Below are 23,228 nucleotides of genomic sequence, written 5' to 3'. Positions count from 1 at the left end.
CAGATATCTGCGCACTGCAACGAAGAGTATCTCCCGCTCGCTGCAACTAGAGAAAGCCCACGTTCAGCTATGAAGACCCAACACAGCCCAAAATAAAATAAATAAATTTTTTTAAAAAAAATAGTTTTTAAAAACTATTAAAATATATATATATATATGGTTGAATTGTGTCTTTTGTCCTTTGAGAATTCCCCACTGTCCAGATAAAGCCAACTCTCTACTATAGCGGCTTCCATTCAACCAGTGTATTAACTGAACAATATCAAAAATTGTTAGGTACCCTCAATATTTTTGGTAGGGGACAGAAATAGTTTATAATTATTAAGTCCCAATTTCTCCAACCTCCAAAAGTTTTCAACAGATCTCTACCATAATGAGCCCCCTGCATTGTCCTGTCCCAGATTTCCCTTTATTTGGTGCCAGTTGTCCTGCAGGAGTGGACACATGTCCTGCCAGGTTGCCTGGGATGGAATCCTGGCTGGCGATTATGAGCTAGTGACTTAACCTCTTTGCCTCGGTGCCCACACCTGTAAAATGAAGATAATAATGGTATCTACGTCATCAGTTGTTGGAATACTAAGTATGTCGATGCATATAAATATTTAATTGGGTGCTGACACATAGCAAGAGCTTTAGGTGTTAGCTGGTAACTTGTCCCATGCATGGGGCAATACTTGGGAATGATGTGCAGGTGAATTCTCTGGACTACTTCTCACCGCTCTGCATTGGATAAATCCACATGAAATCTAGGCCTTTTCTTGCGGTATGAAGGATGATTTGCACATTTGGAAAAGGACAGTGGTCTCAGGTTGTCAGGGTGCACTTCTACCTCGAACCCCAGAGATGCATATAAAATATAAAAACCCAGCTCGCTCATTTTTGTACCCCAAAGCACCATTCTCCAAGCACAGGGAATTTACCATCCTGTTGGGTAGAGAGGTCAAAGGTTGACCTTTTCTATTCTATGATTGACCTTGAGAACTGGAGTGTAAGTTGATAGAAGTGGAGGCATGTCTCCTGCATGCTGGAAGGTCCTTCCGTTCTCTTCCAGGAGTGTCTTATTCACTCAAAAATATTTATTGAGCACCTACTGTATGCCAAGCACTACTGTAGGCCTGTAGGTCCTGGATATATAGTGGTAAACAAGACAGATGGTCCTTGATCTCTTGGTGCTTACATCATGAAGATCCAACAAACTCCAGAATCCTATTAGAGCTTTTCATTAACCACCTCTTCTTCAATACAGTATATTCTGAATGATGACCCTGCATGACCACTATGTTCTGAAGCTCCCTGAGAATCACCAAAGAAAGATGACACAGTGGCCACTATAGTTTTGATGACGTGCGTATTTTGTTGCATTCTGACACTTTTTTGAAAATAGATAATGCATGTCTGGACACATCTATATTTTTCATAAATATATGTATATATTTTGGCCGTGCCATGTGGCTTGTGGGATCTTTGTTCCCCGACCATGGGTTGAACCTGGGCCCTCAGCAGTGAAAATGCCGACTCCTAACCACTGGACCGCCAGGGAATTCCCACGTAAATATTTAATTAAACTGAATGGCCCATTCTTAGACTATAAGAAAAAAGAGATACCTTCACTCTACATGAACTACTTGTATGGTTTTGTTGGTTTTCACTTGTATGTGAGCTTCATCAGGGGAGGAACCTTCCTAAGCCTGTGCACATCCCACTGATGACGTTGCCTGACCAACTGCCGGCCCCAGGAAGGAGGGCCAGGTCAGGTTGGAGGGAGGGAAAGCCTTGCCTGCTGCCTAGTGATATGTCTGAGCCCCCTCTCGGGGCCCTGCTCTGGGGGCTGTTTTCTGATGTTCAAAGGAAAACTGTCAGGGGAATGAGGTCCTAACATGCCCCTCACCTGTGGTTCTCTTAGCTTCTCTGAAATGACCAGATGGGGAGAAAACTCTCCAAATTTCCTCCCAGCACTAGTGGCCTCCGCTTCCAGGAGTCCTGGGCCGAAACCTGGGAAAAGTTGGGGAGCTGGTCCTCTTTTCGACTTGAAGGAATTCACCTGCTAGGAAGACCAGAAGAGGCCAGGAGTCCCAGGGCTTCACTGTAGGTACACACACACACACACACACACACACACAGAGACACAGGCCCTGCCCCATCTGTACCCTCAAAGGAGAAACCGTTTCTTGTGAGGGAGAAGACTCTAGGGGTGGAGCAGACACAGGAGAGGGAAAGCAAATTATACCATAGAGGGAAAACAGGACAGAGACAGGAAAAACTCACATATGGGAAAGGACACTAGTGGTAGGGAAAGAAATTTTATTTTCAAGCTTTTAAGAGAATAATATAAACAACAGAGAGTTTTAAAAAACCCTAAAAACTAGTTTAAAAAAGTACTTGACAGTGTCCCTTTCATACCCACGGATGACGCGGCCATTGTGCAATGACAAAAAGAAACTCTGCAGGTGACCACCCCCGTGGCCTTCCCTGGCAGGGTCCCAGAACCAGCAGGTGGGCTCAAGGGACAGCGCTCCCTGCCAGGGTCCCTGGGCCCGCCTTGCTGTATGGGAGGGACCAGGGAGCAGGTAGCACTGAGGGATTAGCCAAACTGCCCTCGGGGGAGGGTCCCGAGCAGCAAGGAATACTTAGATTGGTCTCCACTCCACTCCTTGGGGCACATCCGGCCAACTTCCTCCCGTTCGCTGCAGCAGCTCTCCTGGGAGACCCTGGGCAGGAGATGCCCTGCCATGGGGGGCCCTGGGTCTCAGCAGGTGCCAAACCAGGAGGGGCCGTGGCACTGAGCATGTCGTGGCCATGGGTAGTATTGGGTGGTTGGGAAAATCACTCCTGGATTGACAGCTTTGAAGGCTGAAGCCATGGCAGCAGGACTGTGCTCAAGATACCCATGGGAAATCTGTACTATTGTTATGTGTGTGTGTGTGTGTGTGTGTGTGTGTGTGTGTGTGTTTCCTGTAAACATCTTTGAGCCAAATCACCATAAAATAAAGTAACAAGGGCACAGAAAGACACCCTACTCCAAACCTACGCCCTCTTTGAGCCATCTGAAATTGGGAGTTCCCAGTTTGGAAGGTTTGGAAGGGGCCCCTCCCTCTGGCCGCTCAGGTCAGCACCTCCCTCCCTGCAGCACTGCCCCCGAGGCCTGAGTCAGGAATCCTGCCCACCCAGGTGAGCCCAGGGGCCACAAATGCTAGGAATCTCATCTCTGCCAGCTCCCACCCATCCCTCTCCCTCCCCCCAACTGTCCCTGGAACACAGCCCAGGGAGAAACCAAAGCAAACTGAAAGGTAAAACAAGGCCGGCTACAAGTGCTTTTCCTTCCCACACGTGCACACGTGGGCACCACCGCCACCAGACACGCAGCTTCGCCCTCCCCAGCCGCCGCTTCTCCCAGGTGTTTTGCGCAGGGGGGCACATCTGGGTGCCTCTGTTGTTGTGTTTTGTTAGGCCCAGTATGTGTTGCACTTCGTTGCTGAGTTTGTATTGGTTTTCCTCGTGCTTGTTGGAGAATGGTATTGACCGGTTGGAAATCAGGAAACCGCTCACAGCGCCAGCCTCCTTCCAGCTCCAGTCCTGCCCCCAGGCCCCTCAAGGCACCCCCCCCCCACCACCTGCCCTCTGGCCCCTGGGGTGCCTCCATGCCTCCCCACACCTGCTCCCCAGATGGCGTCCTGTCAGGGGCGGCCCTCCCCGGCCCCTGCTCTCCTCGCTCTTGTGCGTGTGTGTGTGGTCACAGCTCCCTCCCAGGTCTCTCCTCTCACACCGTCGTGACCCTCATGACCAGCTCTCGGCTGCCGCCCTGGGGGGTCCGCTGTTCATGAGGTCTTAAGTGACTCAAGATGTGCAGGATGGTGTAAGCACAGTGGTGATCGGACAGAGGGCCTGAGGGGTGGCCGGCCGCCCGGGCGGGGCCTTCCTCAGGGGCAGGGGTGCCCGCAGCCTCCTCTCCGGCAGGGGGCGCGTTGGCCTGGGTGGACGAGGACATCCGGGCGTTGGTCCTGCCTCCTGCCTTTTGATCCTCCAGGTCTTTCGTCTTGTCGTAGTTCAGCACTTTCCATTGCTGGTTGACAGCCTGCCACCGTTTAAAGATGCGGTACACGGAGGGCCCCTCGTGGATGATGAGGCCTGGGCAGCAGGGAGAAGAGAAAAACAAAGGCGAGTAAGAGACAGCAGCTCACCGCCGGGAGAAACGAGCCTCCCTCTGTTTGTAAGTGAGTATAGGCATTGGGTAAGCCAGATTTATATTGGTTTGATTTGTTCTTTTCAAACCTACCTTTCAGCTCTGGGCCACATGGCAACATCCTTACATTTCTAGGCTCAGCAAGTCTTTGGAAGTATGTGGAAGGCCGCCACACCGAGGGCGTGAAATAGTCGGGCACCTACATGCAGTGCTTTTTCCTCTGCCTCTGCTCTATCCCTCCTACTCCTTGGCCTGACAAAATCCAAATTCATTGTCCATTAAGGCGTAATACAAATATCTTTTTCTCCCTCTGTCCTGTGTCTGTGGCACCTGGCACTTAGCAGATGTTGACTGAATCCTGTGCCTTTACCATAAAAGAAACCCTATGGTCATTCCATACCTGCTGAATGTCCGAAATTCCACTGATTACCTCTTGGCTATTTAACAGAAAGCCCAGTGCTGCTAATATACACACATTGCTGGCAGAGCGAACTCTGGCATGGTGCTGTTGGCCAGGGGCAGTGTAGAGTCAGAAACGAGCTGTGTCAGACAACCAGGAAACGAAATATTGTGTGCCTACTCTGTGCTAAGCACTAGGGCTAGCGCAGTGAACAGGACAGGCAGAGGCCTGCCCTCAGAGAGCTGGCATTCTAGTGGAGAGACACACGACAGACACGGAAACAAACCAATAAGACTATTTCAGGCACGGACACATGCTATGAGGAAGATAAAACAGGGGGAAGTAGCCACTGCCTGCAGACACTGAGAGTCCTCTTTGATGGAGACGGTAGTAAGGGCATGTGAGGGAGGTGATATCTGAGTTGAGACTTAATTTCTTTTTTTTTCCGTTTTCTTTCTTTTTTTTTTCCGGCCGGGCCACGCAGCTTGTGGGATCTTAGTTCCCCGACCAGGGATTGAACCTGGGCCACAGCCATGAAAGCGCTGAGTCCTAACCACCGGACCACCAGGGAATTCCCTTGAGTTGAGAGTTAAATGATGAGAAGGAGGGATCCATGCAAAGTCTGGAGAGAGAGCACATTAGTGGTAAGAGCTGTAGGCACAAAGGCCAGGAAGTGGGAATGGAAGGCACCCGGCTCAGAAAGGAGGTCGGTGTGGCCAGGGCGCAGGGAATGAGTGAATGAGTGGGCAGTGCAGGGAGATGGGGGTCAGAGGCCAGTCTATGGTAAGGCCTTATAGGCCATGGCAAGGGATTTATATTCTATCTTGAGTATAAGGGGAAGCCATTGAAGGGCTGTAATAGGAGGACGATGTGGTCTGATATACCCTTCAGAAAGGCCATCCTGGTTCCTGTGAAACAATAGACTGAAGAGGGACCAAGAGTAGATGCCGAAGACCGAGGAAGTGATGCAGTGATGCGACTCGGCAATGACGGACGCTTAGACTAAGGTGTAGCGGCGGAGGAAGTGAGAGGCCACTGGAGTCAGGATGTATGTTGGGGGCAGAGCTGACAGACTTGCTGGCAGGTGAGGTGAGTCAAGAGAAAACTCTGAAGCTTCTGGCCTCAGCAGCTAGATGAGTATTGGTGTCATTGACTGAGGTATGGTAGGCATGAGGGTCAGGGGTGTGGATCTGTGTGGTGGTGGCAGCCACTGTATTAGTTTCCAATTGTTGCTGTAACAGATCACCACATATTCAGTGGCTTGAAACCACACAGACGTATTCTCCTGCAGTTCTGAAGATCAGAAGTCTGAAAATCAGTGTCACTGGGCTAAAGTGCAAGTGTCAGCAGGGCTGTGTTTTCTCTGGTGGCTTTGAGGGGAGAATCTATTTCTTTGCCTTTTTTCAGCTTTTAGAAGTTGCCTGTGTTCCTTGCCACTTCCTGGCATCACCGCCCTTTTCTTCTGATGTCACATCTCCTACTCCTCTCCTGTCATTGAGTCTCCCTCTGCCTTTCTCTTATGAGAACACTTTGATTACATTGGGTACACCTGAATAATCCATGAAACTCTACCTGTTACAAGATTCTTAGATTAGTCACATCTGCAAAGTCCCCTTTGCCATATAAGGTAACATTAACAGGGACTAGGACCTGGGTGTCTTGGGGGACCATTATTCAGCCTACTACATTCATTAATAGTTATATTTTGGTTATGGTAAATTTAAGACACCTGATAGGAATCTCAATAGAAGGGCTAGGTAGGCAGTTGCACATATGAGTCTGAAGCTTAGGGAGAGGTCTTGCCTGAAGCTTCTGGTAATATGGAGGTTTGGTGGAGGCAGAGCCGGGAAGGGAGTTTCTGAAGGAGCAATAAATAGTGTCGAAGCAAGACCAGCAAGTGTGGAGACCCAGAAGTCTAGAGAAGGGCATGTTTCATGAAAGAGAGTGTGATAACTCCTTGAAATGCTGTTGAGAGGTCAGCTCAAGTGCAATGAGGATGAAATTAGCTTGGTGGGCACAGAGGAGGTAGGAGGAAAGATGCAATAGTGGGAAAATCAGGTAGTTCTCATCCAAGTGCACCTTTTTCTTCCATGAAGTCGTCAGCTAAGGTGGGAAGGGATAAGGCAGGAAAGTGTTGAAGATTTGTGGGGAGAAGAGAAGGTGGAAAATAATTATCTTGCAGAGTGAGAGAATGAATTTACAAGGGAGAGGAGGTAGAATTATCTGACAGTGTTGAGCACCTATTTGAGATTTGTGGCCACAATTTAAAGTGGGTCTAGTCATTGGTTGGGTGGTTTTAATTAGCATAGACTGTCTTTCCAGGTAAGTATGGCAGGAGAGAGAGTGGGACATGAGAATTATGGATGTTTGCAAAGGGAGCTGTTATCACGTTGGCCCATGGAGTCTAAACCGGGAAGGAGGGAAGTAAGAACACAAAGGGATAAGGAATAATGAAAATGGAGAAGTGGAAAGTGATAGGGTCAATGCCAAGAGGTTTCTATGGATTTGGAGAATTGCTAGAGTCAGTGAACTACAAGGATAGGGGGTGATGATCAGAGAGTGGGGTGTTTAAATCCAGATTTTGAAGGGATGGGGTTCTTGGTGATGATGAGCACTAGGGAGTGACCACTTGAACGGGGCTGAGGTGGGCTGGAGGGAAAGTTCTGGAATAATGAGGAAGGCAGGGAGTGGGATAGATTATTTGCATCAGCCATCCTCATCCTCTGATAGAGTATCCTCAGTTCTATCAGACCAAATGCCCCCTTTTTATAACAAATTATAACAAATATATTTTAATATCCCCTTTTCTGTTCCCAAATGAAACTTACAAAATAATCCAAGCTACTATGGTTTCTTTTTTTAATTAATATAATGCCCTAACAGATTCTGTAAAGAAGAACAAAGGGGACGTCATTTTATAACATGATAATATAAATTTCAATATAAATGCTGGGGCACAGCCACTTTAGAAAAGAAATCAAAAACCTCATACATTTGCAAAATGCCCCCTAGGGGCTGGGAACACCTCTTCCAAGGACCACTGATCTACAGAGATGCTGAGACAGGTATGGTGGGAGGGAGTGTGTGAGCCAGGTGCACAGGGGATGTGAGGAGTGAGTAGGCAGTCATCAGCCAGCAGCATCAAGAAGGTCAAAGGGCTGGTGAAGTATGATGACATTCACTTCAAAGGAGCTGGGGCTTCTGAAAGATAAAGGAAGAGAGGCAGTTTGCAGATGGTAATGGGGAGCAAGGAGGACTCAGCCCACCTCCAGGCCCCCAGGATACAGTGTCCTGGAGACAGGGCAGCCACCACTTAATACAGCCATGCAAGAAACAATGTCCTCAGGAGACAGCTTTATTTCAATTAAAGGATGAGGAAAGGAATGCTCGGAGGAGAGGTTGCCAATGGTGGACGATGAGGTCCAGAGGGCATGTGGAAGGGCTGGGAAGAAAGGGCCAGTAAAAGGATAAGAAACATAGGAAAGGGGTGATTGTCCATATGGTGAAGATGGTTTGGGAGGCTGGACTCACGGTGAGGGAGATGACTGGGGATGAGGTACAGTGGGATTCTCTTGCATCCCTGTAAATCCAGGGGCGGCTGGTCTGTCCCCTGCGAGGAAGAGCTGATTCATAGGAGCGAACAGCAATGAGTCACTCCAGCCAACTCCACGTCAAGCAAAGAGACTGGATGGGAACATCTCAAAGCCTCTGCAACCTCCAACACGCCGTGATTCTAGGAGACAAGACAGCCACCCACTGCTACTCTTTCCTCCGGGACTCCGACAGCTCCTAAAATTGTACTTTGTACAACAGGTCTTCGAGGGTTCACTGAAGGAGAGACAGCCTCCCTGTAGCCCAGTTGTTCCTAATCTTTTGGATCATGTGCCCCTTTGAGGATCTGATGAAAGCTAAGGACCACATTCCTGGAAAAAAACCCAGACACATGAACTGTCGTTATGATTTTACTGGGTTCATAAATCTCCTTTGGACCACCTGTGGACCCCTTGATCTCCTGCCTGGCTCTGGACAAGGAGACTTCCTCTCTGCCCACTTTCTCACCCTCTCCCAATGTGCCAACTCTCATTGCTTCCTTCAACCTTTTGAATACATGCCTATGCACCCTTGGCACTGCAGTGCTCACTTGTTCATTTATTTCACAAGCCTTGTTTGAACACTGTTATGCCCTTTCCCCTAGATTGTAAGCCCGTCGAGGACAGGGATCAGATATGGTTGAGGCTTGGGCAGTTAATACAGTATTGGGAGCTTAATGAAGCCTTGGTGATGATGGAGGACATAGGGGTCTTTGCGGGGGTTGGGGGGAATCAGGATTTTTTGAAGCCCCAAACTCACTGTTTCCAATAAGAGTCACTACACTTGATTCTTAATTAGCTTCTTAATCAGACAATTTTACCCTGATTGAAGAGCGTGGCTTAAATTTCTGGTCTGAATGCTACCTCCTAATTATCTGTCTAGTGTTCAGGAAATAATTAAACCATTTTAATGGATAGATGGCTGAAGGGAAGGAAGGTGCACCTGTTTTTGTAGATAATGCTTGTTTGGCAAAAGTTGGAAAAGCACAAACTACCTCATTCGCATCCACTCCCTAGCCCTCTCTCTGCTTCCTGCTCTACAGATTACTTATCCATTCCTTGAGTTGCAGAATCTTTTTTTTTTTTTTTTTTTCTTTTTTGCGGTACGCAAGCATGTGGGATCTTCCTGGACCGGGGCACGAACCCGTGTCCCCTGCATCGGCAGGCAGACTCTCAATCACTGCGCCGCCGGGGAAGCCCCACAGAATCTTTTTTAATGAGGGAAGATGGGTGGCACTCATTTGATAGGGACAGGTCAAGTGGGCAAAGTTGAAGAGATGGGAGAGAAAGAAGATGAATGGGAAAATGGATAGAGAGAAAGAGAGACTAAAGTTAGAACAGGAGGAAAGAAGGCTATTGGTGAATGGAGGCAGGGAAGTAGTAGAAAAACAAAATAGAAAATTAGAATACATGGCAATATCAGAAATTCAACACATTTTGACTGAGTCCCTTTCTGGGGTTTTCTATTTAATTTATCTAGTACCCACCTAACAAGGTGCCCAACCCTGGGCTGTATTCACTGATACAGTTCTAGAAGAACATTTTTTTCTCTGGAAACCAGCTGATTCTACACATGTCCCAAATATTCCTCTTTCTCACGTCTCCATCTTTCAGGGGCCCTCTTCCTGTAGGCTCCATAGGATGTTGGAAGCCTTCATTTGTCATCGTATCTTTCCCCGAGCCTCCAGCTGAAATGGCCCTTTGCTCGGCCCATGAGGATGGGAGGGAAGGTGGTCATTGTGAGCAGGTTGTCCTGCCTGCACAGCCCCCCTGCCCTTAACTCACCACAGTGCTGTCAGGGAGTTCTCCCTGACGTGGTATCCCAATCCTCCGCTGCTGAATTTTGGCCTTTGGTTCTTGCTGTGTGCATAGCGATGAGATACAATTTAATTCTGTTTAGTTAGCATTTCCTGAACCTACTGTGTGTTTCTATGAGCACATGTGATGGAACAAAAACAGATTCCCATAATGTATGGAGTTAATAGGCCAAGGCTGACTGAGAAGTATGCAGAGAAGAGCTCTGGTCCCCTCAGTGACACCAAATCCTGCTTCCCACCCTCACCTCTTCTCCTACTAGTATCCTAGTTTAAGTGGCATAAAGGTTGCAGACAACTAACTCTACAACAGCGCTTCTCAAACCGGAGAGTTTATGAAAACACAGATTCCTGGGCGCCACCCCCAGACAATCTGACTCAGTAGGTCTGGGATGAGGACTAAGAATTTGCATTTCTAAGAAGCTCTCAGGTGATGCTGATGTATGGACCACACTTGAGCAGCACTGCTGAGAACATGGTCCTTATCCGGACCTACTGCCTCACGGAAGGCTCCGAATTTTGATCAAAGAGCTATAGGTAATTTTAAAAAATACTCTATTTCCAGATGTGACAGACAAGAAAAGCTCAGGCAGCTGAAGAAATGGATACTTCCTCTCCTAGACCCAAAGACTTTTGGGTCCCACCATTGAGGGTCAACTCACTGATGAACACGTATTGAACATTCAGAGTACCTACCACTTACTAGCCTTGTGGCTTGAGGTAAGTTAATTCCTCTTTCTGAGCCTCGGTTTCCTCATCAGAAAGTGGGGGCTGCTATCCCCTTGCTTATAGGGTAGTTATGAGATTAAATGAGGTAATGAATCCTGTATGCTGATGCTTGCACTGTGCTGGGCATACAGTTACACTCAATGCCACATGAGATTGATTGTTTGAGGGAAATTACAGGACAGAAAAAGTCCACTCATATCTCCTCCTCCTTTATTGCCAACCCCATTCCCAGCGACAAGCACCTGTTCTTCTGTCTCCTAAGTGTCCTTCCCAATCCTCACTCATTGTTTATAGATGAATAACATGCTAGACCTGAAAGGAGCTCTGGAAACCAGCTGATTCTACACATGTCCCAAATATCCTTGCATTGGTGTAATTGAGAGGTCCGTTCCTGGAAGTGTGTTTCTGAAGCTCTGCCCTAAGATACTGGAGATTTTTTTTCCTGTGGGTTTTTTATGAGGCTTAGATACTAACAGATACTAACAGAACTGCATTTCTCAGCCACGCTGGGTGGTGATGGTGAAGGTCATGGTGATGGTGACGGTGATGGTGATGACGGTGTTGGTGATGAGAGTCAATATTTACTGAATGTTTACCATGTCCTATCACTAAAAGGGCTTTGCAAATATGGTCAACTTGTCTCGCAAACCCAATAAAGGAGGTGATATTATCTCCACCTTACAGAACAGGAAACTGAGCTCAGAGAGCCCTCTGCACTCGGGTGGAGCTAGGTGACTGGCACTGAATGTAAGCATGAGTGAAGCCAGGATTTAAGAAATGGGTACTGAGGGGAAAAGCGTATGTGTGCGTGTGTGTGGTGTGTGCTCGTGCGCGCGCACGCACCTTATCCATGCCCTCTTGTATTTTCTATTAGATGGAGATAAAAGATTCAAAAGCCTAAGGAACTGTGAAGCCACAAGATGCTAGGGTCTTCGGTCCCTGAATCACTGTGTGGAGGAGAACCCCCCACTGACAGGAACTTCTGCTGGGTTAAAACACTGAATTTGGGGGTTTCATTTTTTTCTATCTACTGGAGTTACCCTAACTGAAATACCTTCAGTGCTAGATCAGGGGCCACAGAGAAAAGCAGTTGTGGCTCAATGGCACATTTCACGTGGTCCCCAAAATATATTAGCTGGCTGGAGCGTCCACTTTATTTACCAGATTGCCGCTATTTCTAGCCACAAACCCACCATCAACGGACAGACTTGCCACTTCTGAATCTATCCCAAAATGCGCTGCAGGCACTCAAGGCAGTTCCTAAGAGCTGTTCCTGAAATATCTGAGCCTTGTCAGCATAACTGGAATAACTGAACTGCCTCCCAAGGGGTCTCCTTGGAGGGGGACAGTGAGTGCTTGGCGTGTCTACTTCTACATCGGTCACCTTCATCCTCCGAGCATCCAGCAGCTCAGGTGTGGAGAAGGGTGACCACGCGCAGGAAGCGGGGGTGGGGGGATGGAGGGGAGGTGCTTAAGGAAGGGGGTGGGGCGACATGTGTTAACAGTTAATCCAGGAAGTTGGATAAGCCACACGCAGGTAACGGAACATGGACTGAGCATCGTCTGGCCCATTTCTGTGGCGGATGCTTATGGGCGGTTCGGCCTGGCCCAGCAGTATTGGCCATCCCCGCAGTCACGATTGTCAACCTCCGACAGTCATGACCTCTCGCGATGGAAGTAATTCAAAAATCCTGGGATGTCAGACCTGAAAGGACCTTGTAGGTTATCAGGTTCAACCCTCTCGGTTTATAGGTATGTCAGCTGAGTTGTAGAGAGAGGCAGTAACTTGCCCCAGGTCACAGAGGTAGCTGGTAGCTTATCTGCTCATCAGATCTAGGTCTTCTGCTGCCTAGTCTCTTCTGCTGCACCAGGCTGCCTCCTCCATATTTTCAGTTTCCTAATCAGGGAATTAAGAGGTTTGACAGGTGAGGTCATTTCTACCCAGAAGGAGGGAGGGAGGGAGGGAAGGAATCCTTGCGGCATATATGTGTTTTTTTGTTAATGTGAAAATTAAGTTTGAAAAGCAGTGTTTTCACAGCCTGCTGCCCCGACCCCCTGCCCACTTGCTGTAAACTGGGATTTGAATCCCTTTATCAGGTATCAGGTACCTCTAAATCATAGGGAAGTTACTCAGTATACTGCACACAGAGGAAGTTTTAACAAAACCTTTCTATAACTTCATCAATTACCCTAAGCCACTGTTTGAAAGATTTGGAGCTGCTTCAGAATCTTGCTCGCTTTCCTTACCCTGACCCTATTTCACTCACAAGCGAAAAACAAACATGATGAGGATGAGGTCCTCATTTTTGCAGAGTTGACTTCTTGGTGGCCAATCTCTTGGGTCTGTGGAGTGAAAAAAAATGTTTTTGGTGCCAGAGACCTTAATTAATTTGCTCTTGTTAAATCCTAATAACTTGACCCACTGGAGCAGAGAATGTCCCATTTGTTTCCTGGGTGGCTCTGTCAACTTCTCTGCCGGGGAAGACAGCGTCATTAGAGATGACGGAAGAGTAGGCAGGTGGAACGAGGACTCTCGATGTAATCAGATCTTCTCATTGAGGGGACACGGGTGAGGGAGCCTAAACCTTCCAGAAGAGGCACTGCTCCAAATAACAGCTGGTTCTCAATTATGGGAGGACTCCGGGTCAGCCTCTCCAGGCTGTGGCTGGATTCAGGTTTTAACTGTTTTGGCATACCTTTATTGAGTGTCTACCTCGAGGGAAATCTACCCTGACCAAGTACCTCCTACCCTGGTCACTGATACGTATAAGTGCCTGCTCCTTTACACGTGCCATCTTATTCAATCCTCTCAACAAACCTCTGAAGACAGTATTATCAGCCCATTTCACAGATGGGAAGACAAAAGCAGAGAGAGGTTATGCAAGTCACTTAAGGTCAAAAGGTTAGTAAGAAACTGAGCAACATGCAGTCCCAGACCATTATGTAGCACCACGCCTGCCACTTCGGAGACCCAGCTCTCTGGGTTTTGTGGCTCAGTCTCTCCTGCTGTTTTCTCATCTTCTGTCTCCTTCCATCCCGTAAGTGTTTAATGTTGCCCAGGTCTCTGTCCTTAGTCATCTACTCTCTGAACATTCCTCCTAAGTTATCTATTCAAAATCCACATCTTCAAACACCTCTGATTGTTGCCTTCCAAATCTGTCTTCAACTGCCTACTTTCCTTACCTGTCCCCCTTCCTATCATTTACCAGCCCTAGTCAGAAATGGTTCAATGCCCTCTACATCTTCCTCTATGTCACAGGAGGGGACCACCTGTGCACTGAAAGAAAGCCTTTCCCTCTTTCTACCCCAGCAAAGAGACACCTTCCTGGCCTTGCATTCTCCTCTTTGCAGATAATGTCCTCCACGTGCCTTGCATCTCTCCTACTGCAAACTCTTGACTTAGCAACTGCCTCTTGCCTCTCTGCCTAGATTTTAGGTTTAGGATGGTCCTTTTTTTTTTTTCTGCTGCCTTTGCTGAAGACATATACTTTGTTTCCCATTTGTTTCATCCATTGCCCACCCCATTCTCATGCTCAGCAATGGCGCCTAGTCCCCACTTGAGCCAGAGCCCCGGGGCTCCCACTTGCCTGAAGGAGTTCAGACAGTCCTATCAAGTCCACATCCTATGTGCTGCTCAAGGTCATCCCATACACTTCTTCCCCATTGCCACTGTTTTGCATCTCTTTCCTTCTTGCTCAGACTATTACAAGCATGTTTCCAGCTGGCCTCTCCCAATGTCTAGTCTGTCCAGCTCTGATCCATCCTCCCCACAGCTACCAGAGCTGTCTCTTTAAAACACACATCTGGTCATAATTCTTCTCCATATAAAATCTTATCAATCCCTCCCCATCACCAACAGGGTAGTCTGAGCTGCTTAGCACGTGATTCGTGATCTGTGAGATCTGGTTCTTACCAACCTCCCCATCCCCATGACCCACCTCTCCACCCCTGGCTCTTTGCACCAAGCCATATAAATCTGCCCAAAGTTTCCTAAGCACACCTTTTTCTCACATGTTTCTGTGTCTCTACACATGTTCTGCCTGGAAAGTTCTCCACTTTTCTGGATAAATTTTTTTTTTTTTTTTGCGGTACACGGGCCTCTCACTGTTGTGGCCTCTCCCGTTGCGGAGCACTCCAGACGCGCAGTCTCAGCGGCCATGGCTCACGGGCCCAGCCGCTCTGCAGCATGTGGGATCTTCCCAGACCGGGGCACGAACCTGTGTCCCCTGCATCGGCAGGCAGACTCTCAACCACTGCGCCACCAGGGAAGCCCCTGGATAAATTTTGACATATCTTTTAAAATTAGCTCAAGGTTAGGGTTCCTTCCTTTAGAAACCCTTCTTGGACACCTCTAAGAGAGAGTTAATTGCTCTCTGCTCGGTTCTACCTTCCTGTATATCTTGTAAAACTCCTGCTGTGTTGTGATTTATTTGTAGACTGTGAGCTCCTTGAGGGCAGGGACTGTGTCTCATTCATCTCTGTGTTAATATTCCCTAGTTTCAGGAACAAAACAAGACATCCAACAAATGATAATGAATGAATGGATCTGACCATCCCAAGCCCACTCTGATTCAGTCATTTCCTGTGCTCACTCATCTCTGTGTCCCAGCTCTTATTATTGCCATCAGTAATCACCTTGTCTGCATCCCCAGTGAAGTGTAAGATCCTTGAGAGCAGATGCCCTTTCAATAAATATTTCTGAGGAAGGAGTGGATTCCCTAATTCCATGCTAACCAGTAAATTTAGCCACCCACATCCCAAATACCTTTCACCAGAATGTCATGGGGAGACAAACTACCCAAATTTCATCTCAACTTCTCAAGCCTCCCTCTCAGCTGGTGTCAGAACAGCACTGATTAAAAGGGAGGTACAACAACGGCTAACCTCCAAAACCAGGAGCAGCTGGGGCTCACTGAATTTCTTATTGTTACCAGCCATTACTCTATGGGTCAAGGTATTACTGGACCAATTTCCCCTCAACCTGCCTCCTCATCCAATCCCTGCATCTGCAATTTCACAGCACAATCAGAGATGAAATAGGCGGTAAAAAGTGCCCAGGAATTGGAGCCAGGAGTTCGTGGTCCGGTCCTCAGCTCTGCCATCTCTTAGTTATGTTACCTGGAGCCCAACTGCTTTAAACCTATTCTCACCTGTTAAATATGGATAATACTTACCTTGCTTATCTTTTAGAGTTGTTGGCCCCTTTCTCAGTTCCTCTCTGTTGCAGGGGTTTGGTGGTTTGCTCTGTCTACAGCAACTTACATCTGACTTTCACAGTGGCACAGATTGGTCTAGGGAGTTAGGACTGTAAGCCAACTGTAGAGGCAGCCCATAGCCCAGAATATACAACCCTCTGATAGGACCAAGTCCAGAGACATTGTCCACAACCCTGGACCCATGCTGCATCAAACAGAGAATCCGGGCCTTCCTGGAAACCATTTCAGGCAAAATCCTTTGGTGAGAACCAAAGGCCATTGTCTGATAGTCACTGCCTTCACTGATTGACCTGGAGGCCAGCCAGGTGGACACAGCCATGGATGGGGCTGACGTAGCTTCACAAACAGCAAGCTGACCATGTCCCAGACTCTGCGTCCTCTTAGCTTCATGGCAGAGAATATCTGCTGATCTGGTGTTGGTGCTCAGTGGAGTTTCTCCTCATGTGCCTCTCCCACTCTCACCAACTTTCCCTTAGCACACCACTCTGATAGAAAAGCGAAATACATTTTTAAGGATTAATTAAACCTCTATATTATGTTAACTCAGATTTATACTATCTGAGGCCATTTAACAGTCTAGGGGATAGACCAAGGTGTCTGAAGAGTAGAGAAAGTTCAAGGAATTATTTTAACGAACGGTCTTATTCCTTTCTTACTCCACCTCTTGAGTTCACACGGGGCTAGACTCATTTTCCTTTCTCCCGAGGATAAAATTTCTATCCAGGTACTAAATTGCTCCATCTATCCAGGCAGCTTGGGTCTATGGACATGGGTTCTTTCCGTCAACATTTTTATTTGCCCAACATCTCTTGAAAACACCCACCTCCCTCATTTCCACTTCCACCCACTCTCTGGTGAGGATCCCGCCCTTCCTCCGCCCACCTTTTCATATCATCTTCTTCCACTCTCCCAGAACTTCTGGAAGGAAAGTTTCTTCTTTTCCAATGGAAGTGAGCTCAATGATTGAGTTTTAAAGCTGGTGACTGCCTCAGAAGCCTGTAGGTGCCCCCCCGTGGCTCTCTGTGGTTTCCATCTTTGTGCAGTAAAAGGACCACATCGTGCCTCCTCCTGGCTGGCCCAGCCTGGTCGCTGTCCCTGTTCTAGCTTCTCTGCCTCCCATTGGTTCAGTGAATCAGGCCAGAAGTGCAGATTCGTGAATGGAGGCAGGAGGTGTAGGAGAGAAATTGCGGCACACTCTCCTTCTAGAGGAACAGACTGGACCCTGGGTTGGCATTCTGGTTTGTCGCCCCTGAAAACCTGCTGAGGGTGGAGCGTCAGCTGGGTTATAACATTGCCTAAGTTGGAGGTGACCCCTGACGGGTGGGCGCTTTACCGTGAAGACTGCTGGGAGGCTGTAGCATTGGGCTTTCTGAGTCCAGTGACTCTGGTGAATAAGTGTGGCTTTTGCGGGGACCCTGGACACTAGGCCAAGATGGACCCACTGTTGTGGATCTCATCTCCTCGTTTCTGAACTATCATTTGGGGGCTGAGAGACTAGCCCTACACTAGGATCGGGAGTGTGGCGAGGACTCGCCTGCAGAGGTAAGCTGGACCTGCCTTATGGAGGCTGTGGGTCCTGTCCTGCATTCCTCTAGGTGAATCTCATGCTCTCCTGTAGCTCCGTAAGTCTGAATGTCTAGTTAAGCCTAAAAATAAAGAGGCTCCACCTGACTTTCCCTTCCAGAGAGCCCTTAAAAGCTGACATTTTTACACCCACTTTTTTTTTTTTTTTGCGGTACGTGGGACTTACACCCACTTTTGCAGTGCTGTGTGTTCCCCCCGCCTCCACTGCAACTGACCAGAACATGGTAGAGGAGAAGTGTCTCGTGCTTGAACTTCACCCTTACAACCACCATCATTACTCTTGATCATCATCATCATCAAAATCATCATCATCGCAACCACCACAAGAATGTGTGCCTTCCAGCTCCGGCCCATCACCTCCCACTCTCTTAACTAGATCACATATTACTTCCTTTTTAACTTTGTCTCCCAGCATTTTCTCCTATGGACAGCATCTCTTAAAAAAAACAAACAAACAGGACTTCCCTGGTGGCTCAGTGGTTGAGAGTCCGCCTGCCGATGCAGGGGACATGGGTTCGTGCCCCGGTCCGGGAAGATCCCACATGCCGCGGAGCGGCTGGGCCCGTGAGCCATGGCCGCTGAGCCTGCGCGTCCGGAGCCTGTGCTCCGCAACGGGAGAGGCCACAACAGTGAGAGGCCCGTGTACTGCAAAAAACAAACAAAAAAAAAAACCCTGAACCCTGAAATGAGAGCCCTACCGTGCTGCCTGAATTAACCTAAGACAAATTCTTCAGTCTCAGAGTTTCACCATCCGAAAAATGGGGGGAATAATCATTGCCCCTGGGGACACGCTTCTGAAACAGAATTACCTCCAGTTAGAATCAATAAAATAATAGAGCAGTCTGAACTTTTTAAAGGTGAGATAGTCTAAATCTAAATATATCTGACCACTTTTGGACGGCACCGAAAGCGATTAGGGTCCCTATGCATGCCCCTTCTATCCACTGGCTGTCTCCAAGCAGTCGCTGGCTGCCTGAGCAGAGTGGATAGTTCATGGTGTGGCTGTACACCTGGGAAAGGATGCTTTCCTGAGAGCTTGGAAGGAAGGACAGCAATGTGAACACTCTCAGTACATGGCTCCCTCTGCATCTCCCATAAACGGAGTGACTGAGTGCCACGTGTATACAAGAAGAGAGAGAAAAGTGGGCCGGGGGCAGGCAGGTAGATATCGGGGCCAGGAAGAGACAGAGGAGATGGAGCTGAGGACCCCTCCTCAGGGGAGACCCCATGAGCACTAGGCAGGTCCGAGTAGGGGTGCTGGGTAGCTCAGAGCCCCAGGGAGCAGGCCTGCGGTGAAGGCCCCTCCTGTAAGTGGGCCCAGGTGCCTTCAAAGTCATAGGTGGCATCTGTAGGTACTCCACAAGTGACTCTGCAGGATTCCTGGTATCTGATGCAAGGATAATGGAAAGAGTATTAGACCGCCAGCTGGGAGACCTTGCTGCTAATCCCAGCTGAGCAATCTTGAGAAGATTACTTCCCTTCCCTGGGCCCCTGTTCTCTCAACTTCAAAACAAGGGAGTTGCACTGGTCGATCACATGACCAATTCTCTCCTATGTCCTGTTCTCTCCACTTTCAAATCTATGGAGCCCTGACTGGGAGGTGGTATTTATGTTTCTCTCTCTCACCCACGCTCCCTCCAGGGGAGGAGCTTACTGGTGACTTCACTGGCCCATGGGCTGTGGGCAGAAGGGACAGGGTGCCAGTACTGAGCAGAAGCTTTGAGAAGCGCTGCAAGTTTCCACCCATACTCCTGTGCTCCTGTGCTTGGCTAGAAGAACACACCCCAGTAGTCCCTGCTCCTTTAGCCTGGGCCCCAACATGAGGAGAAGGCCTGAACCCAATACACAGTCAGAAGCTAAGTCCAGCCAAGCCCAGCAGAACCAAACCACCTTGCAGACCCATGAATGGGACATAGATGCTTCTTGGGAGGCAGTGCGATTTTGGAGCTGTTTGTTACTGCAGCCAAAGCTTATCCATACACCACGTGACAGGAAAGCATGTCTCACAGATGCGCACACCAGGGACTGATCAAAAGCCTGCCTGAAGGAGAACGAAGGGCAGCTGGAAGGGCCCCTACAGGAAGGCTTCCACTGCTTCCACCTCCATGCCGGAGCCACACACCTCCATATGGAGACGCACCTGGTTTTTGGCATCTACAGCCTGTGCCCCAGCAGGAGTAGGAAAGGAGTCTGGTAGGAGAGGGAACTGAATTAGAACGCCTCAAAGTCAAATTCCTCCCCCTCCACAGTCCTCTCTCTTGCACAGGCCTCCAAGCCTGGGCGGTCTGTTGCTTTCACTGCCTACGGGCCGTGTTTAAAAGGCTCTTGAACTTAGGGGGGAGGTACTTAGGGTGGAGTTTAGCCAGCAGGGAGAGGCAGCAAGACGCTTAGACAAGTTTACAAGTTCCAGCATCACTGGTCTCTGGCTGCTGTAATCGGTATGCAATTCTCCAGGCCTCTCTGATTCCCAGTATTAAAGGACCCCAAAGAAAATGAACACCCTCTCAGCCCAATTCTAGCTAATAGATGTTTTCTTGCCAAACAGAGTAGTGTAGCATATTTGACATCATACACAGACTGATGTGCGGCGAGGACAACTGTGGAGCTCTGGTACTCTCAGCGCTGCAGCCTGGGGGCTAACCTGAGAGGTCCAGGTTGGGGTGTATGACCAGGGCTTGAGCATGCTTCATTCACTCAGAGAAAACCGGGGTCATTCCCCACCTCCTCAGTCACTTGGATGAAGACTTCAGAGTTGACAGCCACAGTCATCTGTTGGGAAAAACAGAGAGCCCTCCACCAACCAACCTGACATAATGGAAGAGGAGGGAACGTACATTTGGGAAAGGCGTAAGGAAACAAGCAGGAACGGCAGTGGTGGGTTTCCAACCTTTTGCTAAAACACTGAAGGTTTTAAAACAAAACCTTACCTGGAACAGACACATATATAAACAGATGAAAGTGCAGAAGCTCAGGGTGAGGCAGGGGTGAAGTTTCAGAGCCTGTCTGTATAGCATTTCATTCTCCAGTCCTAACAGTGGCTCCTGAAGTTGTGTGTGGAACCCCAGGACTATATACACTTTGCAAACCACTAGGCTAGAGAAAGCTTGGGCATTAATAGGCTTAAAGAAAGCTGGGAAATGAAGGGAGCAGGTATCGTCATGGCTGTTTCTGGGCGTTTTGCTGTGAAGAGAACGGAATTAAATGTACAGGCATCCTTTGTCATGACTTGGCAACGGTGGTGCACACAACAGATAAGAGGCCTTCCACAACTTGCTTGAGGCAGGTAGACTGACCAACCTACCTTTCTCAGATATTTTTAGGACAAGGTTCCTTATTCTTATCTTCAACTGGGAAGGGCAGATTTGCTTGGGAATCACTTAGATCTTCCTCCTTTGCTCTGCTTCCTCCTACTCTCTACTCACCCCTCAAATCTAAGCCTCTGGCCCCTCCCGAGCTCACAGGTCTCAAGCCTGGTGCCCTCTCTGCTTTGACCTTCAAGGGGGAGGGACCCTGAGGGATATGTGTAACTTATCAGTATGCAGTTCCCCATTTCCGGTAGAGACCAGCCCCAGACCCACCTATGCACACCACATCCATGAATCCATACATCCCGTAGCAGATCTGGAAGAGGAGGTCTTGGCGCTGCCATTTTGCTGAGGGGCTGAAGGTCGACCATATGAGCCAAGAGATACTGGCAATGAGGAAGAGGGAACCCAGGATGGCAGCTGCGATCTGAACCTTCTCAATGACTGTCAGAGAGATGGCCTGCCACTGCAGAGAAGAGAACGGCGGGTTAGTGGTTGCTTGGATGCCCTCACCCCACGTCCATCCCATTCCCATCCGTCCTCCTTCTGCTGCCCCAACCTCTCGCCTCTGGATTTAAACCTGGGCTTTCCAACTTGTAATGCGATGGCTATATTTGCAAGTTCCTGAGGCTGACACTGCTTTTGATGTGGAGGAAACCTGTATCACACTAGATGATCGGAAGCCTTTACAGGGAGGGGGTTCTGGGCGGGCATGGCTGGGAAGGAAGGCCTTTGTGGTTGATGAGGATACAGACAGAAAAATGGGAAGAAAAAGTGGAAATGCAGAGTGTGGGTGGTGTTCCGGGTCCCCAGGATATTCTTTTCTGAGCAGCACATTATTTTCTCACTAACAGGTGCTGAGAGGGCACAGGACATTTTTATTGTTATTATTTTTTTCACTTGTTTTCTACAACACCACTTGGCATGTCATTTAATATACATGCTAGAGAGTCCCAATTCAACAGACAAAGACAGGACACAGGATGTGGGGGAGAGGTAAGAAAAACAGTATAATTTACTGACCGTATATGAACACTGAGATTTCAGGGGTTTTTTTAAACAGAAAAAAGCACTATGCTAATAGCAGTATTGATGGATGGGTTGAAGGCTAGGGTGTGGGTGGGTTTCTACTCCAAAATTCTATGAGTCAATGGCTGGCCCAGGTAGCATAGGCCTAGATGAGCCATGAGTTGGATTTTGGTTTGGAATTTATTCATACTGTTGCTCAGCAAATATGTACTGGGTATTCTCTCTGTGCCAGGCATCCTGCTAGGTGCTGAAGACAAGGCAGTAAGCAAAAACATACAAGACTTCTGCCTTCACAGGGCTTTTCATCTAGGGAACACAGACAACCAAAGAGTTATTTACTACAGCAATTCATCTGGAGTAAGAAAGGGAGGTACATGGCATGTGAGAGCCTACAATAGGGGGTTTCACTTCCCACAGGAAGCAATGAGTTGACTGGGAATTTACTGGGCAAAGAGAGGAGGGAGGCATGCTCCGCAGAGGGAAGAGCATGTGCAAAGGCCCTGTGACAGCAGAAAGCATGGTGAACATGAAAACCTGGAAGAAGACCAGAGAGGCGGGGAGCAGAGAGCAGGGAGTATGGGGTGAGACGACTGGGAGAGTAAGAAGGGAAGACCACGTGGGAGCTTGAAGAACATGCACAGATTTTTGACTTTATCATAAGAGTAAACATGATGCTCTTGAACAGTTTTTTTTTTGCGGTAAGTGGGCCTCACACTGTTGTGGCCTCTCCCATTGCGGAGCACAGGCTCCAGACGCGCAGGCTCAGCGGCCATGGCCCACGGGCCCAGCCGCTCCGCGGCATGTGGGATCTTCCCGGACCGGGGCACGGACCCGTGTCCTCTGCATTTGCAGACGGACTCTTAACCACTGCGCCACCAAGGAAGCCCTCTTGAACAGTTTTAAGAAGGGAAGTGACAGGATCTGGTTTGGGAAGGTGGAGGGAAGGACTATCTCCTGACTGTAGCAGTTTGCATAATGCCCTGCAGAGAGCATCCCCAGAAGGCATTTCAGGAGACATTTCAGGAGGCATTTCAGAACTCTCAAGGAAAGGCAGACAACCTTCCTTCTGCCAACAGTGAGCCTTCCCTGCACATTAAATGGCCTGGATGGAAGCACTGATTCTGGCTCCAGCCAGGACTGACCAGACGCCCCTAAGGAACTGTAACTACTGGAAAACATTTTGCTTGCTAGTCTAGATGTAGGACATTAGCCTTTGCACTTAATTATACAGATCGCATCCCATCACAGGTAATTGGGCCTTTACATTTTCCACTCTCCAGCCTAGGGTTACACATAACAAAGGCATTTTCCAGAAGATGGCCTGATCCGACAGGCTCCTCTCTTAGAGGACAAATGCTTCTTCCAGAGCCTGCCTCCTGAC

The 23,228-nt window shown here is 48.5% G+C and overlaps 1 protein-coding gene across 1 annotated transcript in view; it reads right to left on the bottom strand.

The window, feature by feature from the left end:
- Positions 1-3,757: 3,757 nt before the first annotated feature.
- MARCHF4 (membrane associated ring-CH-type finger 4) overlaps positions 3,758-23,228 on the bottom strand; it is a gene marked incomplete at its 3' end in the record, with an annotated part of 101,218 nt that continues 81,747 nt past the window's right edge. The window contains exons 3-4 of the mRNA XM_082658608.1: positions 21,092-21,284; positions 3,758-4,125 (exon numbers count right to left, since the gene is read on the bottom strand). Coding sequence (XP_082514734.1) covers positions 3,758-4,125; positions 21,092-21,284 — 561 coding nt within the window. The remainder of the gene's footprint in view (positions 4,126-21,091; positions 21,285-23,228) is intronic.

The sequence above is a fragment of the Grampus griseus genome (genome assembly GCF_964374135.1).
Source record: "Grampus griseus genome assembly, chromosome: 7".
Classification (NCBI taxonomy): domain Eukaryota; kingdom Metazoa; phylum Chordata; class Mammalia; order Artiodactyla; family Delphinidae; genus Grampus; species Grampus griseus.
This window is presented reverse-complemented; position numbering and strand designations above follow the sequence as displayed.